Source organism: Netta rufina (genome assembly GCF_964035555.1).
Source record: "Netta rufina genome assembly, chromosome: 13".
Taxonomy (NCBI): domain Eukaryota; kingdom Metazoa; phylum Chordata; class Aves; order Anseriformes; family Anatidae; genus Netta; species Netta rufina.
The window spans coordinates 14355275-14382523 of NC_140136.1; the positions used below are offsets into that span (position 1 = coordinate 14355275).

Here is a 27249-nt window from a genome sequence, read left to right on the forward strand (position 1 = left end):
ATGGGTGGAGTTGAGGAGCGCGGTTTCCTGAGAGGAAGTGACCGCACGGGGCAGGAATGCGCCGCCGGCTCCGCGCCGCGTCCCGCCTGCCTGGCCGCCGTGCCGCGGGGAGCCCCGGCAGCCATGCCGCACTTCACCGTGGTGCCGGTGGAGGACAAGCACCGCGCCGACTACGACAGCGTGGAGGGGCTCAGCTGGGTGGACTACCGAGAGCCGGCCGCCGCCCCAGCCGCCGCGGACTCCTACGACACCGTCAGCTCCGACGGTGAGCGGCCAGGGCCGGGCTGCGGCTGCCGGGGCCGCTGCCGGTCCCCGGCGGGGCGAGCGCGGTTCCCCCGCCCGGCTCCGCCTCGCCGCGGCACACAAAGGCGGCCCCCGGCTGCTCCGGCACCGCCGGCCGCGGGGATCCTCCCCGGAGATCCTCCCCGGGGAGATCCACCCTCGGGATCCACCCCGGGGGCTCCCCCTCGCTAGCCCGGGGCGCCGCCGTTATCGGGCCTCCCGCAGGCGATGAGGGTGCGGGGAGATAGGCGCCGATAGCTGCGGTCCCGGGGAGAGCAGGGATGGGGAACGCGGCGAGGGCACCGCTTCTCCTGCTGCTGGCACCCCGAGGGAGGCTCCTGGCCAGCGAGGGCTGACACCGGGCCCTGGATGCTACAGCAAGTGTGTGGTGGCGGGGAGGCTGCGCTGGGGCAGAGCTTTTTGTTAGCGGTTCGTGCATTCCGCTTGCAGAAGGGAGCCGTGTCTCGGGAAGGGATCTGGGGCTGTGAGCACCGTGTTTGGTTATCTGGGTAACTGGTGGCAGCGCTCAGCCTGCCGTGGTGTTTTTTAGTGTAAGTGCAGCGAGTGTTTCCAGCCAGCAAAGGAAGAACACTTAGATGTGGAGAGCGGGGCGGTTCTTCTAAAAGGTTATTTCAGCTCTTTGTGGTGTCTGTAATGTTTTCTCTGCTTTAGTTATGTTTAGTCTTGTAGCCTTTGCGAGGAGGATCTTCCCATGGGCTCAGCACGTGAATCTGACTTGCCCTCTGTGAATCACGCAGGATTCTAGGCAACAAAAGAAAAATCAGTAAACACCTGGCCTGCTCCTCCTTGCCTGTGCAGTCAAACCTTTCATAATGCAAATGTTATGGGATGCACGATAATCCCTAAAGGGAGCCTGCGCTATTCAGGCCTGCGCTCAAGGAGAAAAGGGTTGTTTTGCTGAGTGATACTCAGATGTCATGAGATCAATATCCAGTTTCTGGCTTGGCATTCTCTTTGGTTCTCTGTGAATTTGTTATCCAATCTCCAATATATACTTTGTCTCTTTTTTTTTTTTTCCCATAGTTCTCAAATGAATTTTAGATTTCATATAGATCTAATGTCTGTTATGTTTGCTTTTTTTCTAGCATGCACGTTTTGGGCTCGTGGAACGCAAGTGTCCTTCCTGACTTGTCAGTTTTCACAGACAAGTTGAGATGCTAGCCCTAAAGGCTGTGTAGGGCCTTGACTTCACTTTATAAACAGGTGTACTTGAAGTCCGGGTTACTTGACATATAGTTAATGTGTATGACAATAATAGATGATTTTTACCCATCTGAGCAGGTTGTTTCTCTGCTCATTAGTTTTGGCTGGTAAGAGGGACCTGTGGAAGCTGCTGCCGTGGGGGATAAAGGAAGGTCAGCTCAAGCTGCCTGTTGTCTGGCTATCAGAGTGCCTGTAGGGTGTGGGCAAGCAGCGCACGGAAAGATGTTCAGCTCCCTGTCCCAGTCTGCTGGTACTTGGCAAGCTCTGGTCTCTGCAGCACACAGAGCCACGCTGCTGGAAGTTAGCTCAGTCTCTTTATTTTAAAACCGATAAATATCTGGTAACATCTCCATTAATGTACAGTAGTTAAGTCCTGTTTCTGTTTGAACTATAACTGTCTTCTATTTTTTAATTTACTTTCACAGTAATTAAGTGTTGTTTCATATCCTCAGGGTATGCGTATACAGATACGTTTCGTACCTACCTGTACTGACAAGAGTGTTCTTCCCCACTGCCTTGTCGATCTCCTCCTAGGCTTCCTGGGTTTATGGCTCTGCAGAGGGGAATCTAAACTCCCCCCCACCCCGTGTTATTCTTGGTGCTTCCTTCCGTATCCTATGCAGAGAGCAGGAGCCTCGCCTACCGGGGGAAGAGTCGAAAATAGGACCTGGTAGGGATGGGAAACTCCTGTTGGAGGCCAAATATCTTACAGCTGCTTAGCACCTGCATTGTGGAGCAAAGAGGGGGACCTTCCAGAGCTTTCTGTGGCAGCAGATTGAGGGACTCACGGTGGGACCGGTTGATGTTGGTGATCTCTCTGATTTTAGATAAGGTAAAGTTTGTTTGACTTAAATGCAGGTTGTCAGTTCTGGGTTGTGGCCCCATCAAAGTGCACATGATTCATGTTGGCACTGCAAGAATGCACGCAGAGCTGCCCGAACAACGCCAATTGTCCAGGCTTTATCTGCAGTCAAGTAGTGCCACAGCCAGTATAAGGGACTGCTGAATTTTCTTCAGGGAAATCTTTAAGTGGCTTGCTACTCAGAACATTATTTCAAGACATTTAAAGACTTGTTTGGGTTGCTCAGTTGATTGGGGATGGGTTAAAGTGACTGAGTAATGATATGGCCCTTCAAGCCTGTGATTTATCACGGTAATATAACTGCTTATAGCTGGTCTCTAGACGCAAAGTAGCTGATCTGTTGTTCAGATACTCCTTGCACAATGTCGTAAGCTTACAATTCTGATGGATTCTCATTTCCCTCTGACCTTCTTACTCTAACATTTTTCATGGTCTTGTTTGTGAATGCTTTTTCTCTGAGTTCTGCATTATTTGGGATATTAAGTGATGTGGTGTCACCTAAGCAACACAGAGGTGAAGCCATTCTGCAATAAGAATTTCTCATCAAACCCTTGCATAAGACAATATTGGTCAGTGCATAACAATTCACCCTTCCCAGATAGCTTCACTGCTGGCTTGTGAGTAAAACCAGCATTTTTCTTCTAAGCAGGTCCTTCCTACAGTTAGTGCTTGTAATAGAATTTGACATCTTCCATTTAGAAAAAGAAGCACAAAGAATTATCCTGTGATCCTATGACAAACATGTGAATCCTGCTTTATGGTTTGACAGGGATGAGAAATGTGAATTTGGCATCTCTTCAGTCTTTGAAACAACGCAAGCGTGTTAGCTTGGGTACACAGAGTAAGAAAAGGGAAGGGGGCACTGAATAGTGGTTAAAAACCCTACAAAAAACAACTAAGCTTTGCTTTAACAGGAATCTCAGCTTTACAGTGGTTGCACACCATGTTAACCAAAGTACAACAGCGTCATGTGGCCCAAGGGAAGTTATTTATCCTCCTGTGACTTTTGTTTGTGGAAATGAGACACTAATCAGCTTGGTGTCACTAACCAACCTTGGTCAGCTGCCACCCTTGGGTTTTGCCAATGAATTGCTCTGCTTATGTTCCAATTATCACATGGCTTTCTTTCAGCCCACGGTTTTCTAACTAGACTTGAGACCTTTTCCTCATGCTTACAGTCTGCATCGGTACGTACAGCATCCTTGTGCAGCAGCAGGTTATGCTGGTCAGTTTTAACAGGCTGGTTTGGAACCGGAGTAGATGGATGAAGGAGGTTCTGCTGTGAAAGCAGTGAATTTTTACTTCTTCCCAAGTCACTGCTTTTTAATATGCGGTAACTGAATAGTGAAGGTTTTAAGTTGTTTGCAAGAGTTGAATTGAAGCTTGCATAAAGTATATCTAAAGATACCTTTAATGGAGATGCATAAATCATTCAAAAATCCCTCTGCAAAGCTCTTAATTCTTATACATAAATGTTTTGGCAAAGTCCAGAGACAAGATAAAATTAGTCAATAACAAATTAGATATTGCAGCTAAACAGCAGTGATAAAAATATGTGTCCAAATATATTTTAGGTTCTCTTAAGTTCAAACCAGGACTTGTGCTAGTAGCACTGTGGGTAAACGATGCTGTTACAGTAGACATAACAGTGTATTTTTGCATAACCTCTGTAACACGTGCATCTTCAGCGTTATTTCTGTTGCCTCTAAACTGTAGAAAGAAGTCATGCAAGAGGGGACCTGGGGAGGAGTCAAGGCAGAAACTCATAACAGTTTGGGAGAAAAGTCACTTGAGAAGAGAAATACACCAATGTCAGTCATCTGTCTTCTCTGGTGATTTGTTCACTATTGTCTGATGAAAATGATACAGATTTCTCTGTATCTTATTCAATCTAATTGTATTTTGATGAGGAAAGGTGGTTTTGTTTCTTTTTTCCTGTTCTGCCAAGCTTTGCATCACATTTTTCTTTCTCTGTGTGAATTTGGAGATTTTAAAGGTCTCTCATGAGTGCTGAATATGTTGGTATTTGTTCTTTTTATTTAAAAGTGGTTTTGAGATACTTTGACCTGAGTTATTACCCTCTACTATAAACATAATTAGGATACACAGCAATTGTTATCATTGGAAACACGGATCCTGAAAGGGGTCTTAGCAGCAGTTATCCTTGTGAAGCCCAGTATTTTTTTTCAGCTTGTGCAATTGGCAATTAGCACAACACAGATAGCAGTGCCAAACTCCAGCGTGCTTTTTCAGTATACAGGTGCATAGATAAGTGGCCTGTTGCTTCAGATAAGAAAAGATAAGCATGTGGAATGTGAAAAATGAAAGTGGAGAGAGAAGTGCTTTGTGAGATGATTAGCTGTGTATAACACTTGGGTGGGGGAAAGGGATTGCAACCTGAAAGCAAAACCATTTCTCTGAGATTTGCTGCGAAATCTGGTGTGACTTGTTTTCATGGAGTTCCAGGTGGATACCTCAAGTTTCTTGATCTTTTTTAGTAGCGTGTGGTCTTGTCAGGTTTAACTCATCCATAAAAATCCTTGCCAGGGAAAGAAAAGATTCACATTACTCCATGAACTTTTAATTTTGCTAAGCGTGTCTCTCATACCTCCAACTAGTGCCGTGATTAAGACAGAGCTGGTGAGGCAGCAGCTGTCCGGCACTAAAGGGACCTTGGTGCTAGCTGCCGGCTGCCAGGAGACTTTAACTAAATATAGAAAAACATAGCCCTTTTTGTGGGTTCTCTGGTATTTGAGTTATTTGGAAAAGCTCAGTGAAGGCTGTGTCTAAGTAAGCTGAAGGCAACTCCTGTAGCTGTGTGTGGGTCTGTAGGTCGCAAAAAATAAGAGAAGATAGGAAAAAAAAAAAAATAGCCAACAACCATCTTTTGTAGCTGCTGACATTTTTGTGCTTAGGAGAACACCTGTATCAGAAGGCTAAGCAGCTGTACATGAAAAGACGTGGATTTTCTATCTTTACCTGCAAATGCTTGCTCCTTTTGACTTGCTGAGCTTCAAACTAAGTCTCAATGAAGCTCTTTTTCTAACCTTTTTTTTTTTCAGTGTGCTGGAGCTCTGTCTTTTATTCAATTTCTGCACTCTCCTAATGGAATTCAGATCAGGTTTTGGGTTTCCTACATTGTATTTGTGGTACCTGTCTCTCTCACAAGTAAAACTGATTTGTGTTGTTTATTCCATTTGCCCTTGCAAATTTCTGCAGCATTTCACTTCCTTAAAGAAAATAGTGACTCTTCCTTTCTCCCCCAGTCCTCGGCTACAGCAAAATGAAAGAATACGTTTCTGCATGCTCTTAACTGTAAAGTTTAAATTTGACTTTTGCTCTAAAGTTACATGTGGAATGGTGACTAAGTAACTTTGCAGCTTCATTGAGGAGGAAATGTAGCCAAACACACTAAGTGCCATTCACTGAAGTAGAAGAACAAAAACTTGGAAGAAAATCACTCTTGGTGATCAGTGCTTTCTTTTTAAGTGCATGTAAGAGAATGGGGACACACAGTGCCACAGAGAGAGCAAGGCTGCATTTGGTGAGTTTTTCCATTCCAAGACCAGGTTAAAAATTTACATCTGCTCTTGACTACAATGTAAGAAATAACTTAATATGCAGACTGATTTTGTATTTCAGCAAAATTGCTATTACCAATCCACTGGTGCAAGACTTACTTGATCAAGGGTTTTGTATCTTTAACCCATTGGTTAAAGTTTTTTTTCATTTGTTTTTGGAAATACTTTGTTATATGAGCTACAGATAACTAAAAAAAAAAAAAAAAAAGGCACCATTTTAAGACATGATCTGAAGCCTACTGGAATTACATTTTAGGAATGTTTGTGTTGTCTTCAGTAACCTTTGAATCAGAAATTTTGGATGTCGTGCTGTACTGAGCTGATTTGCATTTTCACAGTTAAGAAAGTTTCAGTATTTTTGCTGTTTGATTTTGTAAATCCCTTTTCCTGCTTATTTGCTTTCAATAGGCATCTGTTTAAGTGATGCCAAGTGGTCCCTTAGTGGTGAGTAGTACTATCTTTTGTTCATTCAGCTGAGCTGCTTTGGATGACTTCTTTCAGTATACTTGGATTTTTGTCACACATGGAGAACTGCATCTTTCCCGCTGGCTGCTGTAGTCAGTGCAAAGACGACAAAACCTTCTTTTGATGCATGTAAAATAACAACACCATACACCAAAAACACCAGCAATATCAAATATTTGAGATACATTAAATATGTTGTCTTTAAATATAAAATAGCTACATGACCAGGAAAAATACAGATCTTATAATCCATGTGTGGTTAGCTTCTCTTCAGGGTTTTGGATGTGATAACATCTTACATGCTGTTATGTGGCACGGGTCCCCTCTCTTCTGTCATCCAGTGCACACCTATCCAGAGGTTGTTCTGTTGGCTGCAAACTGCCTCTTTGTCCTGAGTGGCCCTTTCAAACTGTCTCTTTTGGGCCATAAAAAGAAGTTCGTGAGTTAAAGGGGTAGGTTTATTTTTGTGGTAGGTATTAGGTTTGGCCTGGAAAAAATAAACCTTTTTTTTTTTTTTTTTTTTTTTTCCTCAGCAGTCTTAATTCATGTCTGAGCAACAGAGGTGTTGGTTAGGACGGCGCTAGGAATTCTTCCCCCCCCCTCCAATATTTGCTGAAATATTTGCTGCTATTAAAGGTACTTGGTGGAATATTTTGAATCATCTTTTGATCTTCATTCTGCTCTGTAGAACAGAGAGGTGGGGTTAGATGTGCAGGATAAAGCACTAATTGACCAAAAAGAGCTTTGGCTCCATTCATTAGCTTATGGATGAACAGGGAAGGTTGATCGGTTGGCAAAACTGCCAAGTTAGCTGTCTTTGCTCATGGGAGGCAGCCTAAGACTTGTTGGAGATGTAAGTGAAATGGCATTTTGCTAAGCAGATGGTGCAAGGCCAGTGCCAGGCTGTGCAGGGCAGCTGGGGGGAGAGGTGAGGGAGAAGATGCCGGTGCTAGCGAGAGGACAGACATCATCCCAGCTTTGTCCTGGTGGTCAGAGTACAATGGCAAGAAGCTGGTCTGCTTAGGGCATGCCATAACAGCATTTCCAGAGCTACTCAGGTTCTGGCTTTGCCTGATGTCACCTGGAAATGTGCCCCATGGGTCTATCCACTTGAATCCAGAACCCTTAATTTGCCTCCCGAGTGACCTGTGTTCTCCTAGTAGCCGAACTCCCATTGACTGCCACGTGGTCTGTCATATAACTAGGATGCAATCCATTGATCACTTAGAAAATTAGAATCAAAGCTGCAAGCTGATGTTGGAAGCTGGCTTACAGGGAACTGCAGCAGAGATTGTATAACAAGATCCTGGGAGAGGAGGGATGACGCAGGCTGTTTCGGACAGAGGCATGCAGTACTACATACAGATTCAAGCTAATTACGCCTGAATTAAACTGTATTTGTTTTCTACAGCTTATTTGCTATCCTTCATTTTTCCTTTTCCAGTATCCAGCAATTTTTTGTTTGAAAAGTTTAGAACAGCATCTAGTCTTCACAGTTATCTCCTTACGGTAAGGCAACAGAGTGAACGTTTGCCTTTCACTTCCGTGTCAAAGGGAGAAAAGCACTCTTCTGGTGTGCCATTAGAAGCTGCCCATCTGCTGAGTTAGGGTAACTCCTAAGGAAACTTGTTAAGGCTTGCTCTTGCATACTTTAAATTGCTGATTGCGGCAGTAAAACACAAATCTTATGCCCTGGAGTACAATTGCTTTTCATAGAATTATCTATAGCAGTGCTACCTTGTGTCATGACTCTGTCTGTGCTTGCAGGCTGAGCAGCCCTGAGCTTAATCACTGTGTGCAAAGTCCACCTCTGGATTTTCATGGAGGAAGTCAGGTCTGGGTTGGGACTTGGAGTAATTCAAGGTGACAGTGTAGCTGCTGCACCCTCTCTGATGGAGAATAGCACATTACTGTTTCTCTTCTGCTTTCTACCTTTGTATTCAGGAGTTTTGCAGTCCTGATCCACCTTTAAGTAATATATCTGACTTCCCTTTCACTGCTGTTGCCATAGTATATATTTGTTTTCAAACTTGATGCATAGGATATAAAGTAGGGGTTCCCTAACCGATTTGCAAGTCTCATTTCAGAACTTACTGTTCACAAACATTTTCTGCTTTTTTTTTCTGTTCCAGTTATCACTGTTCAGTCTGTTGTCTTATGATATGAAGTGTTCAGCACCAAAACTGGTTTAGGGTATTCTATCACCTCCCTCCAGGATCCCTTCCTTTCCCTACATTCATAATTTGTATTCTTCACTCTGTACTGGGACATGATCTCCAGAGCAGAGCTGTTTCTAGAGCATCATCAGCAAAACCTTGCCAACCTTAGCCAAATTCAATTCCTGCATGAATGTAACTTAAATCCAAGTTATATTGCCCCAGCAGAAACAAACCATTTACTTTTGATGTGGCTATATGTCCCAGAGAATGTAGGGGCGATGTCATGGATTAGTTTCAGGGGCATTGCAGCTGGACGTGTCAGGAAGTCTAGCTGAGCTTTATTTGCTACATCCCAATGCTGTCTAACCAGACGGCGGGATGATTATCTGCCTTTTTGTACAGTGCCCTTTAGTGTACATGCAGGGAGCTTTAACGCTGTAACTGAAGGCAACACGCAGATAATAATTTTAATGGTGGTGCTTTGCCCTTGCCCTTTTGAAGACACAGTATCTTTTGTGGTGGAAGCACGTGTTTGGCAGGTAGGCTAAGCTCACTTTTAGATGTCCGTGAGTTTCCTCTGACTTACCTTCTGTTGCTTGTGCTTTATTTAATTCCTGACCAGTGGAGCAGAAGCGAAGTGATCCCACGTTACCTGTTGCCACACGAAGAATTTCGGTGAGCTACACGCTGTTCTTATTTTGCTCTGATGCTTTTGCAAACTGATAGACTTCCTGTAAAATGATAATAAAAGCCACTGTGGCTTTTCCAGGTATTTGGCTTTGTGTTGCTCTGTGCTGCGTTACACAGTGTGCAGTATGTTGTGCTATTTTGGAAGACCTGTGAGCTGTTCATAATTGTGTGTTTGAATAACCGCAGTTTGTTATTTATCCTATGTGTTATCGTATGTGCAATGCCAGAGTGCTCTCCACCCCCAAAAATTTTGTTTGGGATGGAGTGACTTCCTTTGTTTAGAAAGTCTCAGGCTGAATTTGATGTTTTCAGAGTTCTTTAAGTAATGTGACCATGGTTGCAAGTGAGTTTTGGACATTTGCAGCCCTTCACGCTGAAAGATCGACTCTTCGTCCTTGGAGCATATACATGCGTACATCTTTTTTGTCTTTCTCCTTTTTTTCTTTCCCTTAGTTTAAAAAAAAAAAAAAAAAGTCTCTTGCATGCTCTGTTTTCACATGGAACAAAGTCCTACTCAAATGCAAGAAAAATCTAATAGTTTCCACTTTCTGTATGAGTTATCTGACAACAAATAAAGCATTCAGGAGTTCACAGTAAACTGACAGATAAAATAGATATCTTCTCATTGTCTTCTAGGAATGGATAGTAAATGTCTGTTACATTGTGTAGTATGTAATGTGTAATGTATACACACATTGAAATTCTCAAAGTAATTTAAACCTTTAATTGAAACCTTTTTTCAGTTACTTTCTGTATGTCTGGAGATATTCAGCACTCTTGCTTCCATCTCCTCCAGTTCTACTTGCTCTCTGTAGGACATTTTGTGAGCTGGTGACAATACTGACTTAATGGTCACTGTTCCAGCTGCTTGTTCTCACTTAGTGGCTTGTGCAGTTGGCTTTTATTCTTGGTGTGCTTTCTTTCTAATGTATGTTCATCTTTCTTACTGCACAGACACGCTTAGCGGAATGGGTACAGGGCTGGAAACCATTTCCATTTTTTGATATCAGAGAGAAAAGTGAATTGAATATCCCATAGAAGCTGTATGCCAGACTCGTAGACGTAGCTTGGTGCCTTTCAGAGAAATTCAGAATGTATTTTAGCATTTTCCCTGCAGAAAAACATTCTTCCTATGTTTTGACACAGGGCGTGTCTTATCTGAGATGCCTTCATGCATGCGAGGGGACTGAGTTTCAGGGAGGATAGTCGTGAGAAACGATTTGGAGTTGTTCCACATGAAAGAACCTCTGAAGTGGATTACAGTGAAGTACAAAGGTTGTTTTTATAGTGTTTTTCAGCTGGCGATGAAGAGTTCTACATTATGAAAGCTCTTAAGCAACGTGAGTTCCTAAATCCATTTCTCAAAAGTGACTTGGCATTTTTAATCGCCGAGGCGTTCTTGGTGGTTACAGCTACTGGGTAATGTAGATAGTTTCAGTGTGGTATGTGTGGTTTAAGGACCTCCTTCTAAACAAGCAGAATGTATAGCGTTCTGGTAATTATGAACTACTTAGAATCATTAAGTTAGTATCTGCCTCTGTATCTTATATAAACCTCCATTTCATCATACAGATGCTGTGTGTATGTGTATGTGATCTTCCATATGATTCATCCACTAATGGGTAATCATAGTAAAAAATTATTGAAGATGGAAAGAAATACATCACTGTTTTCACTTGAAGTGCCTGGAGGGCAAACGTCACAGAGCAATACTCTTCACGGCATTAGCAGCTTTAAAATGCTGTCTGATTCCGCACTCAGCAAGCAGCAGATCTGTGGCAAACGCTTTTCTGAGTAAGTGTGCAAACAGCTGGCAAAGTGCCTCTTAGATGTGGCTGGATTCGGATTTCACGAATAGCATTTTCAGTGAGAACTTGACATTTGTATATTTTCTCAGTGTTGAAAGGATTATAATGCCAGGAGTATATCAATGTTGGCTTAGCTTTCTCTAAGAAGCCCTCTTGCTTCCTGAAAGAGATCAGTCCCACAGAGCACTGCAGCCAGCAGTCAGTTTGTCAGAGGTAGGAAAAGTTCTTTTGGGAATACGATATTAAACTTGTCTGATCCTTAGGACTTCACAGAGAAGGCGTTTACTAGAGCATGTGCTAAGAGCAGAAGGAAGAATAATGGTAAACCAAATAACTGCAAATGGCAAAGAGTTACTGCTGAAGGGTAAGTACTTCATGTTGGTGTTAATATCCACAAAGGATTACACTGTTATGAAGCTATCAGCGTATCTTTACTGAGGAGTAAAATCATTGCATTTTCTGAAACAGGGTTATTATTATTAAATTGCTAAATCCTCTGAGTTGTGTAGTGTAAGTCAACTTGTTTGGTAAAGCTGTTCCCTAATGTAGTTCTGCAAAGTACAGTGAAAGTCTGATAGTAACTTCATGGATGTTTATTTAGGGAGAAATCAAAGATCTCTGCTTAGCTCTACATCTAATTCTTTACTCTGCTACAGACAAACCGTAGTCTGGGTTGTCTGGGTAAGCTTTGGCTGTTTCTTTCATGCAGAGCACAACCAAAACTCTGAAGTGTTTTAGAGGAACTAATATATTATCAACAATATGGAATTTTATTTATTTTGGTAAAACTATGCTTTGTGTAGCTTTTGCAGATGCCAAAGCTGTTGCTGACTGTAAGCATGTGCATGGTATCTGCAGAGTAGCGCCAAAGAAACACGCTTTACTTGTTGGGTAAAATCCAGTAAACGCAAAATTTTAATGACAGTGGTAATCCACAGTGAAGTAAATGCTATGTGTTAGTCTTAAAATGGTGAGTGAGCATCTTACGTTTTTAAAATCCCCATCCACGTCAGTAGTTTGGCCCTAAGCTGCGTTTTTTGATGGAAGCGTGTGTCTGGCTGTGGTATGTAGGAGCTCAGTGCTGTCAGTGTAGCAGTGATAGTTTGAGCCTGTGTTTAAAGTACAGAGGGTCTTTTTGCTGCCTAAAAGCTGTCCAGGTTAAAATAATCGATCTGCACTTTCATTCTGCTCTTCTCTCCTCTCACAGAACTTATTGTTGTATGGTTTGGTACCTAGTGTGCCTTTTGCCTTTATTTTCATAAAATCCTGGGCAGCCTGGGATTTATGGCTCATGCTTTCTGCCACCTGCAGTGAAAATCGACTCAGTGGTCCAAGGTCTTAAGTGAACTGGCATTAACAGTTATCAGTTATTTCACTGCCAATGCATGCTTTGTAGTGTGAATGATTTTTTTCTCACTTGATACAATGCGGTTTTTTTCCAGTTTCTCCTATTTCTGATGTAAACGTGCTCCTACTCAAAAAGGAAAAAATAAACTGAAAAGAAACCCAGACAAAACAACAACGCACTTAGAAGCAAACAATAAAAGAATAACTGAAAATTTAGCAAGGTTTTCAAAATACTTTGAGTTTTTTTTTTTTTTTTTTTTAATCTGGGAAGGTCTCTATAAACCTTTTGCTATTGCAAAGCAATGAAATTCTCATTTTCAGTTTTTGAAAAAAACTTAAGCTAAATATTAAATACATACTAAAAAGCTATATATTAAAAGCTGAATATTACAAAGTGTCCTTTGATTTATTTTTTTTACATTTTAAAAAAATCTTTTAGATAATATTGGTTACTTTGTAGATAAAGCGCAAATAAATTAATATTCCTTATCAGATTTGTGATGTGAGCTGCCAGTGCTACTTCAGTGAATGAGTTTATAATCAGAATTTGTATTTAAAAAATGTTTCTTACTTCTGGCTAGCTGTGTGCTGTCCATGGAGAAACAAACATTTTTAATAGGTTGTCTCTATTACTATTATTTTGAATAAGATCTCTTTGGACTATATCTAACATTGGATTAGGATTTTTGCGAAGTAGTTGATCATGAGTGATTCAAGAAAAGAACCCATATCTGAATTTTATTTATGAAATTTACGGGTTATAATCTGTGCAAAAACAAAATATATAATTGTAAGTTGAATTATTTGTTATAGTTCCCAAATTCTCTAAGAAGGAGGTTTCATGACAGTCCTAAGAGCAGAAGTTTTGTTGAGCCCATGTGAGGGGCCACATAAGTAAAGAACATAAACAGATTTAGAATGTATTTGAAGTGCTGTCATCTGTGTTTTTCTTAGGCTATCTAAACATGGTGGTCTCTTGATACACATCAACAATACTCTAGAATGCTTTGCTGCCAAATGTGGAGATATCAGGGTTCTTGAACTACTAGGAAAGGCCAAGAAATTTATTTAGGGCTTTCTATTCTTCAGCAATACTCAGTTCTGCAAAACTTTACTGTCTCTGCTAAGAATGCTATCTGAACACTGCACAGCCTTTTCAAGGGAACCACGTTTTATCTTAAGATGCAAGTGTTTGGAAAAGTAATATCACTATTACCATCTGGACAGTGCTTTGTCAAAAAACTGTGTTACAACAGTTCCTTTTTGTAAAAACAAGCAAACAAAGAAACAAACAAACCCCAAAGTATAATGAAAATGGGCCTTGGCAGCTTTTTGTGTTAAAATTTGATCCTTAAGGCTGTGAACAGATGTCTTCATTAAAATGTGTTGACTAATGAAACTATTTGGTTCTGCAAGAAAGAAATACTTAACCTGAAAATAATGTTTGCATCAATCCCATTGTTTCTGCAACTTTTTCTGCTGTAGAATCTGCTGTAGAGTATCTGTCTTGTGTGTATTCATTTGCTTCCAGATCTTGTGAGAACAGTAAGTCTAGCAAACTTATTTTGTTTTATGGGCAAAAATTCAAACTGAGTTCAGGCCTCATGATCTCTTGTATAGAAGTTTGTGAAGATCCTGACACACAAAAATCTACAAAAGCCAAAATGGATCATCCAAAAAGAACAAACGTGTTTTCTTCTGGGGGATCAGCTTTGCATGTCTTCAATCTTTAAATTAGGTTTTTAGTGAAGTTAAGGTTCTCTGCAGCAGTGTAATTTTCAGCATGCCAAGATGTATGTACAGGAGACATAGTTCAGGGATCTGCTAATTCAGCCATTTGTTTCTGACTGAAGAGCAAGCCGACACGATTAGTTGAACATAACTGCCTACTGCTCAGAGAGCTGAAATTAGGTTAAAGGAATCCCTCAGCAGCTGCAGGGTTATTAGCCACTCTACCTTTTAATGTTCAAATCCAGTGTCATTTGTAGATGGAATATTAAAATATGATGGAATATTAAAAAATATTTGTAAAATTTTATTAAATCTTAGATTAAGTTACATTTATTTATTTTTAATGTTCTCTGTGCATGAAAACCTCTCAGCCTGTCCCTCACTGTCACAGGCTTTGTGACCAGCGATGCTTGTAAAACGTGGTGCTAGCTGCTTTGCAGCCGATTTCATTACAAAAATATTTTTACTGTGGTGTGCACGAGGGAGGCTGTGCATGCACAGTGCAATTACAAAGAAGATATTAGCTCCTACGCTGCTCCAGAAATTCAATTATCTTGTGGGGAGGGTCACAGGGTTTTCTTTGAATGTCTGGTTTTCTAGTGAATCTCTGCTCAGAGCTCTGTCCCTGAGCAAAAGGGATGTAGTTAAGGTTTAGGTCTGAATATCTCAGGCAGGGAGCTGCAGGAACGCTACATATCATCGTCACAGGCTGTATCAAAGTACAGCCCTCTTGGGAATCCTTTTTTAACATTTTAAGCCTAACTGCAGCTTAATTTGCATTACTATATTTTTCCTGTTATTGGTGCTGGCTAGACGAAAGCCTGTCCATCCGTGCCTTCAGCACGCCTTAACTTGTCACATAGGTAAAGCCTCCATAAGAACTAGTGAGTATCTGGCTTAGTCATGTCCAAATGGAAAGATCTGAGGGTGTTTTAAGATGTACTAATTTCCATTTATTTAACCAAGCGTGATGAAGAACGGGAGTGGTAGTTTTCTTTAAGGGAGTTCAGAAACTGACGATAGGGAACAAAACCTCGACAGGTCGAGTCACGCAGCCGCTCCTGCCGGCTTCTCCCAGGGATGATTATCGTCCTAGTCTGGCTGAGTACACCTTACCACTGCAAAGCTTCCTGGTCTGCCTTTACAGTAGTTGTGCCGTGCCTAATTGTTCAGCTTTCATTTATCCTCACTAATCTGGCTTGCTTATAGTTGTTTTAAAGTAGGTGTTTTGTCTGTAAATTTCCTTGATTCCTGGTGTTCATCCCTCAGCAAAGAAAACAGGATGGCTTGCAGGCTTGCACAAAAGGCTTGCACACACGGTGCTCTAGCAGGGGAGCTGGCTCTCTAGCCTAACCATCTTCCAAAAAGAAAGCAGTTTTGTGAACACCATCCTCTGTTCTTTGTCTTTTTGCTTTTTTTAAAGACAACCTAAAGTTTTTGGAGAACACAGTACAACCAGCCCACAGACTGTCTGGTACAGTTTTGCTACCGTGTTTTTTCCTGGCAATAAGATAAAAGCAAGGCAAAGGTTTGGACATGCATTTATCATTTTATCCTATCTCCTGGGCTGGTGTGTTTGCACACTTCCATATATGCACAGTCGGGGTGTTTAGGTGGCGTTCCATGGAGCATCTTCGCTATTTTATGGAACCCAGTTGAACCACACAGTGAATGTTGTTCTCTAGACCTGTGCCTGTACCTGTGTCAGGGAGCCTTAAAAAGTGCAGGGATCTACATGTATGCTGGAGATTTAGCCATACTGCATAGTTGTAGTGGTGGCTGTAAATAGAATTATTTGGTTTGGAAGAGAATTGGCAGCATTCAGAAGTTATTAATAATAACTTAATAATTAAGAACCCTTAATTATTGAAACATAATGAAGACTGAGAAGCAGTGAAACAAGTGAGGAGGAAACATTAGCCTACTTGGCGTACAGCTTTCCTATCTCACAAATTGAGATTAATTAGGGACTAAGGCAAATAAATTATTCTCTGTTGCAGAGTATATAGCTCCCTCTTTATGAAATGTTCCTTGCAAAACAATCTTGCATCATGAAAACTAACATCACATAGCTGCTGTCCAAGACCAAAGGCCTGATAACTAAGAATGTGGAAAACTCTGCCCATGTCACGGGATGGTGCTCGCCCAGGAGACTTCATGCTTCAGAGTGTAAACTGTCCTCGTGAGAAGCTGGGGCGAGAATTCCCCAGAGTATCTTTCCGAGGTCACCTCTGCACTCTTCCAAAACTGATGGAGATAACAAGCTCTTCCTGTTCAAGTAAGTCTGTGTGAAGATGCTGCTGTTGCTCATTGGCAGACAGAATATACCGTACAAATATTTTATTGCAATATGTGTCACGCTGTGCTGTACTCTGTTCTGTTGGAGTGTGGTCACCTGTTGATTCTTGTGCGATTCTTGTTGAGCAAATGGAGTCATTCACCATGGGTTTTATTCCTGAAATCAGGAACAGAATATAGAAATAGAGAAGCTGAGATTAATACCTTGGTGTTGTTTTACAACATGTATGAAAAGTAGAGATTACACCAAACATACAACTGTAGTGAAGGTGATTTTGGCTATCATTTAATTAGCCATTTTTAACTATTCAGTGTACTACTCTACTCCTCTTGATGCAGGGCGCATCTCTGTAGCACCCAGATCCATGTAATGGTGAAATTAAAATATGTTCTTTGAAAGAACTTGAATGTAAACATACAGTGCCAAGCAGTGGAGTATAAGTGACCAGTGTTTGAGAGGGGGTTTAATGTGGTATTTTGTTGGATTGGTAGAATCATGGAGTTTGAAAATTCATTATTATTTTGAGTAGCTGGCAGTAATCCATAATCTGTACGTACTTCCAGGATAATGGAGCTAGTGCTGTGAATGTGGTAAAAAGCCAGCTGTATCTCTCTATCATCTGAACTGTTCTATAGAGAGAAAAGCGTGCCCTAGCAATCGCAAAAACAATGCTCTAATTCCAGTCACTAGTGTTGCTGATTTTCTTTCGCAGTTAGCTTTGTTTGAGCTTCCTGTGTGCAGGAAGATGTATAGAGCAAGCACACCAAGGACTTAAATTCAGAAGGGAAGCCAATGGGAAGGAATTTGGTGATACTGGAAAATGCAAATGGTGACTGAGAGAGGAGCCAGGTGCTCTTTCTGAGAAGGACACAGAGCTTTTGAAGAGACCAGTGATGAAAAATGTACTGCAGTAAAATGAAGATCCATTTAAAAAATAATGCCACTTATCTTGATTGATCTTAAGTCACTGTCTTTGTGTCAGGCTTAGGGAGAAGGTATGAAGTAATGTTTCTTAACCAAGGGCAAGTTACACTGATGACAGTAATGAGAGGCTTGGCATTTTGAAAGAGCAAAGCAATTGTCATCTTCTATAAAAATCTGGGATTGGATGTATGAGCTATCTTGACAACAGTATGATTTTTATACATAAAAAGAGAGAGATTGTGTAAGCATTACAAATGATGGAACACCCACTATACTTTTTTTGAAGTGGTAAACTGCTTCTATAAGCTAAGAACAAAGAAAATTACAACAGCAAAGAATTAATTTAAAAATCACTGTTTGACTTTTTTTTAAGCTTTGAATTACCAAAGCAAGTAAAAGCAAGTATATAGGAGATAAGAAGAAGGAGAGGGGGAAAAAACAAACAAACAAAAAAAAACATGTTAATTGTGACCCTGCTACATTTGGTAAGTGTAATGAGGAGCTACTGCATAGACCAAAGTTTTCAATTTTTGTGGTCAAACACACCCCGCCTATTTTCAATTTCATAAGTAAAATCTATGGCAGATGACTCAATTTCCTCAGCAAGACTTGCAAATGTACTTTGACCAAAATAGAATAGAATGGACTGCAGAATAGCAAGCAATATGAACTGCAATAAAATTGGTCTAGTACACTCCCTCTGCCAATGAAAGACCTAATGTTTACAGAAAGCAAGTAGTTCTTACCATTTGTTTAGTAAGTATTTGTCTTTATTTAAATAAACATGTTATTTTGATTGTGGTGTTAAACCTACAGATACTTTTTTTCTTAGTCATGCAAAAGTTTGACAATATACAGCAATGTGAACATCCCTTACGTGTAGGTAGGGTCAGCAAATAGGCTGAGACAAGTGCAAGGCAGCTGCTAATCCACGCTTCGGTGTTAATCCTCAGAGCAGTGAGAAAAGCAGTAGGCATGTAAAAACAGCCGACTGCTATCTACCAATATTTTCAGTCTGCTAAGTGATTACTTCCAGAAACTTACAAAGACATCTGTTGTTTGTGAGTTTTTCCCCACCAGTTTTGCTCGAAGCACCTGTGAGCAATTTCCAGCAAACAGTGCTTCCTCATGTGCATTGCTTCCCTTCAGCAAGAATAGCACTGAAATTTCTCATATTATTTTGCTAGAAACAATAATGTTGGTAACGGTGGGGTATGTGCTGATCAGTGTGTGTAGGGGAGGAGTCTTCTACTTGCCTGCCCTGTTAATTTTGTAAGTTGATTCAGATCTCACAATGCAGAAATAATTACACTTCCATGGTATTAAAATAATTTAGCATAGCCTTGTTGAATTGATTACTTTAATCAGTGAAAATATGCACCCCAAAATCCAGCTATTTAATCTCGTTTTTTTTTTTTCCTAGTCAGCGTACAAGGCTTCTTTAACTTGCCATCTTTTCATTTGAGATAATCTGTTTTTCCTTTCATTTTCAGTTTCTTTAGTGGTTACTTTTTTTTTTCTTGGTAAATAGAGAGAGTATTCCTTGGATTGACCTTCTCTTAAGGAGATACTTTTGGAAATCTCTTTAGTTTCTGTTGGCTGAAAGAGGAGGGAGTGAAGAGTTACAAGCAAAAGAAAGGAACTGAAAGGAATTGTTCGTCAAGCAGATGATAATGGGAGCCACATGTCAGAGAACTTCTGATTACTGGAATCGACTTAATTTTAAATTTTCTTAAATTTATTTATTTTTTCATTTGGCAGAAATTATTTTGTACTATAGTGCCCTTTTTTAATTTTTAAATTTATACTTTCTAAAGAAAGTTTCTGCTCTCCCAGATAATCTTTTTATTTTCATGGTTTGTTGCATATGTGAATGCTTTGTTTTTACTGTACCTGCTGTTAGGTTTTAATTTAAAAGCGTAAGAGGACTCTGAAGAATGCACGGTCTGTTTAAAACAAAAGTGGTAAGGGTTCGTGAAGTCTGTGTGGTTTTATGTCTAGGACTTCGTGGGCGGCGGGGTGGAGGAGCTTTTTGGTTGATATTTTCCGGTATTGTAGCAACAGAGTTTAGTTTTTGAATTGTTCAGTCTTACTATATTGACCCGATCTGTTTGGACATGCTGCTCACAAGTTACTCTCAGTGTTAGGAGAGATTTCCGGGTGCAGAAGTACTGTATCTCGACTTGTCACAGTTTGGTGTAAGGAGTAGTCATCTAAGGAAACGTTAGAGAACAAAGGCCCAGCTGGGGGTTAGCTGGGACCCTACTTGTACGTTTTGCTTTGCAGTGACTTTTTAGTCTGCTTTGATAGAAACTGAGGAATAGAAAGAGCAAAACCTCCCCTGACAGAGTCACGTCTCTGATATCGATATCGTGGCATAACATTAGATACTGAAAGAAACGGATTTGGTTGAACAAACAAGTTTATTCCCTGTGGATTTTTTTTTTTGTCAAGGTTACAAAGTTTCCTTGGGATTTCTCTCTATCTTTTTTTTTACCAAAATCTGCTTCGTTTTTCTTTGCAGGTCATGGCAACCATAAAGAAAACAGTCCTTTCCTCAACAGTTCAGAAGCTGGCAAGGGAGGTGATTACTATGACAGAAATCTGGCCTTGTTTGAGGTAATTTCTAAGTGTTTTTCAGACTTTTGATGTGATTTGTGATCTTTTGAGCTGGGAGGGGTTGAATATATATTATTTATCATTCAGTGGAAGGTAGAGCATTGCAAAGATCCAGGTGGATTGGTATCTAACTCTCACTCAGTGGGAGTCTGGTATCTAAAAACCTGTCGGTGTGTTTAAGGGTAAGTCTATAACGCAGCAAAGTATAATGGTACCAGAGGTGACTTGAGGAATTTAAATAGTGAAGCTGTGGCTCTGTGGGCTGAGCAGTGTGGAAAATGAGACTCAGCTGATTTGCTGTGTTGAGAATCACTGCATTGTCCTGCAGGAGTGTGCCTAAATTCAGGTATGCGAATTAGCCCGGGTGTCCTGTATTACACCTGCAGTATATCAGTAATAGGGATTTCTTCACCACTTGTGGTTGTGGGTATGTGTTTGCTGTCTGAGGTAATGGTGGGACGTTCTCTGGGATGGAATAGCTCAGATACTGCGGGGCAGAGAGAGGTGACTGGTTCCATGCAGAAGTGAGGAGGACCAGACTCCTATACAGGAGGCCATCTGGACCCACACCAAGCCCAGCAGAATCCTTCTTCTCATTTCATTGGCACTGCATTAAGTGAAAATATCTCATGGTGTGCTAAGACCAAGCTTCTAAAAAATGTTTTCAGAAGCTCAGGTTCTGGGGAGTGGTGCAGAGAGTTTATGCATGGCTCTGCAGCTGCTTTCCAGCTGGGCTCCTGAGTTACTGCTTCCCAGTGATCCTGGTTAACTACACCCAGCCAGGCTGGCCTCTGCAAAGTCCAGCTGTGTGGCATAGAGCCTGACATGTATAATTAGCCTGCTAGATAGCAACTCACCCTGGAATTCCTACAAAAGTGTTTGCATGGCAGAGTGCTTGAGCTAAAGACTTGGAAGCATGCTCCCAGCTCCAGTGTCTCATTCCTCCAAGGCACAGTGATTCCATGACCAGGATAAACTGGTTTGCAGGTCATGGTTAGTCTGCCATTTGTGGCATTAGTGCTGCTACTTACATGCCCGCCTCCTTCCTAAGCAATAGCACAGTACCACACCAATGCTGCAGGCTGTTTCTGTAGTGCTAAAGAGGAGGAGGAGCAGGTAACACAAAGGCTATGCTGCTCAGCTGAATGGGGAGCACATTACTCCAACCAGGTTTTTAAAGATGGGAAATGTTGCATCTCTAGGAAATCTCATACATAAGATTTGTGGAAAGAATAAGAAAAGGGATGCTTAGCTCATGGCATTACCTTTTTACTGTTTGGGGTCAGTTTCTGCATCAGCTGCAAAGCATTGATCCTCCCAGAAACTGTTCATGACAATACATGAAGATATGGTAGAACTTCAGACAGTCAAATCTTTCATAATCAGCTTTGATTTTCTGTGTAGAAAGCTGTTTCTCTTTGCCATGCATTGCTTATTGTGCAATTAGACATGTAAGGCATTTCAGCTTCAGAGAGAAAAGGGAAGAGAATGACTTTGTCCTACTTTTGTTTCTTTGCAGGCTAGCTGTTTCATTGAGCTGCAGATTTTCTTTTTTTTTTTTTCTTTCTTTTTCCTTCTTGGTCTGAGGAAAGTATGTGTTTGCATGGGGAAGCCACTGGTTTGTTCTTGAAATTACTTTCAGAAACAGAGGTTGGATGGGAAGAATCTAAAACTGTGAGGCTCTATACGTATGGCTTCTGGGATTTTATCTAGTTCCACATGAATTAGATTACACAGTTGAAAAGTGTAATAAAGTGATTCAGAATTCACATGTGTGTGCAACGACTGGACTTCAAGTATTAGACTGGCTTATTCGTAAACTTGAATCTTTTAAAACTATATCTGTTGTTGTACGTTAATGTTAGAGATTCATGAAAGGCACATGTTCATTTTTGTACAGTCCTGAAGCTCAAAGTTCTGCTTTATTGCTGTAAATTGTGTTTTCCAGTACATAAGGAGAAGGGTGCATACAGTGCATACGTGTTGCTATGGCCTTTTCCTGTCAGTTGCTCTCATTTCAGAAATAAGCCCTCTCCTCAGTGGTTCATGCACAATGAAATATTCCATTCTCCCCTTGTTGATTTTACTGGTGTGTTCCTTGGCAGCCTCATGCCAAGGAAGGCATGACCCCACCTCCTCTCCACAAATGCTGTGGCTTGCAGAAGCTGACTTATTGCTTTCTTCCACAGGAAGAACTCGATATACGACCAAAAGTGTCATCTCTGCTTGGCAAGTTGGTCAACTACACAAACCTTACCCAGGGTGTTAAGGAACACGAAGAAGCAGAAAGCACCGATGGCTCCAAGAAGAAAGTATCAAAAGTAAGTAAAAATTCTCTCTGTGGCCAGCTAACAAACTGAATAGTTCCCTATGTGAATTTGGAGAGCTGGATTCCTTTACACTTTATCTTAACTTCTGTAGCTGTGAGGTGCTGTGGCAGTGTTGCCAAGAAGACTGTAGAACTCAGTGGTAGGTAATCAGATGGCATCAAAAAATGGGAACTGATCCAGTGGTTGAGGAGGGTTCGCTACTCTGCAGTTATATACACTTGGAATGGGGTTAGGTAGGGTAAGCTTTTAGCTGTGAATCGAAGTACAAAACAAACAAAAACCAACGGCTTTCCCTACTGCTGTTTGAGGTGCTGGGTAATATCAGAGATCTCTGCAAGCCTGTTAGGTATGACACAGGGCTTGAAGGAGACAACGCCCTTAAAGAGTGGTGGGTGGAGGTCAGATTGGACACCCCAGGGCAGCTCAAGTGTCATTGTGGTTGATAGGCTCTTAAGCAACTGAATTCCACCCCGAAGGATCTGCAGTTAGATGGTTAGCCCATTTGGGCTGGCCTTGTAATAAGTAAGTAGAAGGTGAGGTTGGATTGTTGGTAGTTTGATTTCTATCGCAAGGGCTATGTTCTAACTGCTGTTGTCAGTGCTCTGGCAGTCAGGCAAGTGTTTTAGTTGGTGCTAAAACTAAGTGGTAGGGCTGCATTTTATGACACTTGCAGGCCTGTCAGTTTTTTCAAAGGAAAGTTTTCCAGAAAATGAAGATAGTGTTTGAATTCTACAGATTTCATAATATTGTCCTGTCAAAATTTTTTGATCCATTTCAAAAGGAGATGGAAGTGATAATGCTGAAAAACAGCACATTGTTCTCAAAGAGAATGCACATTACGCCATGCTGAATGCTGGATTCCAGCTCTCTTGCTCACACTGTTTCCTTACTCTGCTTGTTTAGTCAACATGAAGCTTAAAGTTCAGTTTTATCTGGGACTAAAGTGCTGCAGTGTTGGGGTTAATATGACATTGTTACAAGACTGAGTGAAGGTTGTGTAGGTGCTGTACTGCATTTCGGTACTTCAACCTTAAATCAAAAAAGTAATTTAAACTTTTTAACTGTAAGTTTCTTTTGCATGATATTTGTAGTATGCTAATTATTGAGTCTGTGTAAAGTTTTTACCTTGACATTGCTAATATGAAATCTCATCTGTATCTCTGTTTTAGCATGCTGTTGAGGGGAATAAGGTGAGGTATCTGCTGTTAACTTGGTGATATTGCATAAGCTAAAAAAAATATTTCCACCTCTTGTTACCAGAAGCAGATTGATTGTTATCCTAGCAAAGACAGAGTGGAAGGAGATGCAATAGGCAAGTCCTTACTGTTCAGATAAAGTTCTAATCATTTTTGCTATTAGTTTCCTTACTGATTGCCCAGGGAGGATACCAGCGTATGATGCAGTCTGATCTGAAAGCCAGTTGCTTATTTCCCTGTTGAGAAAGAATTAAGAGAATTTGGTGATGCAGTGTAATACTGGTTAAGACAGTATAGCTTCCTATGGAAGAAACTCAGCAAAATAACAGTAAAGTGAGAAGTTGTTCTAACTCCTCAGTAGAGTAACATGTAAAGTTTGTTAGTGTTTCTGTGTCTACACATGATACATGTAAACACTTAAATATTTTGAAACTGTTGACGGCTATAAAAAAAAAAAAAAAGAAATACTGTCCTCATGAAAGCTATGCTTCTATGGTAAAATGCACTTTGGGCTTCTAATTGTCTAGAGTTCTGTCTTACTATGCCCCTAAAATGTGTGTTTACAGACTTCTCAGATTTTTATTTTTTTTTTGTCGAATGAGTTGGGTAACTATTCCAAAAGTGATAGTATTACCCTGTGTTAATATCTCAGTGTTTTTTGTGTAAACACTGCTGTTTCCTTAAGTGAATCTTTGCCTAGCATGTCTGTCTCTGAGATAAATTACATCAATTGCAATATCATAACAGTACTTTGAATTTCTTCTCCCTGTCTTGCCATAAGCAATACAAAAGTTTAAACATCTCATAGAGTATAATGAAGTCAAATAATAACTTGGCCAATAATTATATCATTAAAAATGGGAAACTGTACAACGCTGTGCATTGAAATTATCTAGCCACTGTACAAATGAGATTCTTCCATGGATTTTCAGAACTTCTTAAAACATTTGGTTTTAGTCATTTTTGAAGCATGAACTGATGCACTGCTGACACCCTGTTCTTCCTATCTGAGCGTTAGCACGGGAGCAGGTGGCCCATATAGTTTATGAGTGGCAGCTTTGGTAACTGACTCATTGCTGAATGTTCTCCTGGGTTTGTTCAGCTGATACATGCCCAGCTAACTTGACAAAAGGTGAGCTGCCTGTCCTGTTGTGTTACTTACTGAATTGGCATCTTATTGACAAAAACTTGAGCAAGGAGGGTTAGCAGACTCCAGATCTGGTATTCAAAAATTGAAAGAAGAAAGCAGTCCTTTCAGTAAGTGAATATATTTCTATCTGAGCTGGTAAGGCAGGTCTCTGAATGAGAACTCCTTTGTGAGCTGGCACACCACTCTCCCCCCGATCAGATCCTTTCAAATTAAAGAGGAGAGCATGAGAGAGCACACACAGTTGTGCACACGTAAAGTGATGAAATCTCTGAGTGGTGGGTATCAAAAAAATGAGATCTTTCTTCAAATTTTAAGTTTAAATGAGTAGATAATGAGGTGCTTTGCCTTGTTGAAGATCATTGTTATTGACTCCTGCTTTCCAAAGTGACAAGACCAAAACAGATTTGTTATTTCTATGAACTCTGGAAAATGCCTAATCCCCCTTCTAATCTCTTGGAATAATTAATGCAGAGTTTGTGGAAGGTACAAGTAAAGATCAGGACAATTTCAGTGCAAAACAGGTCAATATAAATATATTACCCTGCTTCAGCATTCCCATCAGATATTTTTGATGGTATCATCCTGTGTTAGATATACATCAGAAAAAAATTGATGCTACTGCATTGTAACAGGGTAGAGATTTGGGTTGCTTTTTCTGTGTTATAAATACAGTCTCGTATTAAAGCACTTAGTAGTCACAGTGCTATAAAATATCCCTTTCTCATGGTGGAAATTAGATTAAGTATTTTAGCTCATGTATTTTTAACAAGGCAGAGCATTTCTGTGCTGCTGTTTGTCCTCATGCTACAGAGCAGCCCCAAGAGCTGTCATTACTGATCAATGTCCCTGAGCCCTGCAGGCAAGTGCTTTGATGACCCGTCATACTGGCACAATGGAAATAATGTCCTTCAGCCTCAGATCAATATTTGTATCAATTATGTGTCTGCAGCTGATAAGAGAGAATGCCACACATGCAGAAACATGATCTGCATCACTGAAACTGAGATTTTTGAGATTGTTCTGTCCTTTCTCAGTTGAACTAAACTAAACCAGTGTTTTTCAGAATGCCTTTGTTTTATTTCCGTTGTGCAGCCTGGGTTATTTAATTAGTTTCATTTGACAGCTGCAGAGGCTGAATGTAATGCCCTTCTTATTTCAGTTTGCATTCTGTTAAAGCTTCAGTACTGGTTTAGTATCACTTACTCCAATTAATGTTGATTAAAAAAATGGATAAAAAGGGTTAAGTTGCTGAAGATTACTGGCGTTAAATATTTCTCTGAACAAGCTGGTGCAAGCAATATTTGTGCATCATTCATTTCATGGCTGTATTTTTTTTATTCCACAGGGTAAGAAAATACAGAGTAAACTCTTATGCCTCAGGTGCACTTAGTAATGCTGTGGTTTGGGTTTCATCTGCTGGCAGACGCTGGTGCATCTCCTAGGCTAGGCTGCTGTGCTCTGCAGTAGTCTCATAGCTATGCAATTAATGCGCAGTTCCTCTGTGGCTGGAGCTGGCTTGTCACTTGATACACAAAAAGGGCTTCTCCAGAGGGATGGGGAAGGGATGATGAACACTAGAGCAAAACTGCCAAGTAGAACAGATAAGAAAGAGCTGAGTGAAGGCAAATTCTTATGCAAATGAAACAGATGTTGAGAGATGTATAACAGGCTGAAAACTCACCTGCTTTGCTAGTGCTTGGCACACTGTATGTAGAATATACAGCTGTGCTGCCCCTGCTGTGTAATGGCAATAAGTTGGGCTTCTGAGGAAACAAGGGTGGTATTAAAAAGAATAGCCTGAGAAAATTCTCCTCTGCTGAGTCATTGGAACAACTCATTTCAAAATCCTTACCCTGATCAAAATACTTCTGTACAAGTGTCATTTCTGGTAGTATCAGAAGACAGCAATTCCTTTCATCCTTGTACATTGTTCTGAGAAAGCTTTCAGTCCTGTAGGGTGGTAATTTTTGTAGAAATGGCAAATCTAGGGACTTCTTTGTACTGCATTGGAGCAGCCAAGTAAGAGCGCTCTGGATCCATTCTGACCCTTCTGGTCCTGCAGGGTAAGCCCATTGCTGACCACCAGCACACAGTCCCATTGCCCACTTTATTTCAGGAGGTTTAGCTTCAGTCACAGAGGGAATTCAAAGCTGACGTAAAAAAATTAAAAAATAAAAAAAATTGGTTAGCAGTTCCTGGTATTTCTAACAATGAAATGTTGGGATCCTGTTCTGAAGTATGGCTTTCTTTCATCTCAGACACAGCAAATTACAAATGCAGATGGGGAAATTCCAAATTGTAACATGCAATTGCAAGTTGCACTGAATTCCTTCGGATACTTATTTTAACCTGGTGATACTATAACCACTGTATTTTCTAGGATTTTGCTTTGCGTGCCAAAATATACTTTTGCCTTACCTTAGCTAATTCATTCTTTCCTAAGTGAAGGCAAGGCAAGAATGAAGTTAGCTGCTTTATTGCTTTGATAGAAATATGCATGTCCTAAGTACCATTGCTTTTGATTCATGACTGATATGTTTACAGGAATGCATGTTATGGCTTCTTACTTTTGCATTTTGTTA

The 27249-nt window shown here is 40.7% G+C and overlaps 1 protein-coding gene across 2 annotated transcripts in view; it reads left to right on the forward strand.

The window, feature by feature from the left end:
• Positions 1–27249, forward strand: part of SLC12A4 (solute carrier family 12 member 4) — a gene marked incomplete at its 5' end in the record, with an annotated part of 49775 nt that continues 22526 nt past the window's right edge. The window contains 5 exons of one of the 2 annotated variants that reach the window (XM_084294691.1): positions 10968–11057; positions 11335–11435; positions 16150–16427; positions 19897–19991; positions 22181–22312. In XM_084294691.1, coding sequence (XP_084150817.1) covers positions 16256–16427; positions 19897–19991; positions 22181–22312 — 399 coding nt within the window. Of the gene's footprint in view, positions 266–10967; positions 11058–11334; positions 11436–16149; positions 16428–19896; positions 19992–22180; positions 22313–27249 lie in introns of those variants that run through there. The other variant, XM_084294690.1, reaches the window with a different exon arrangement.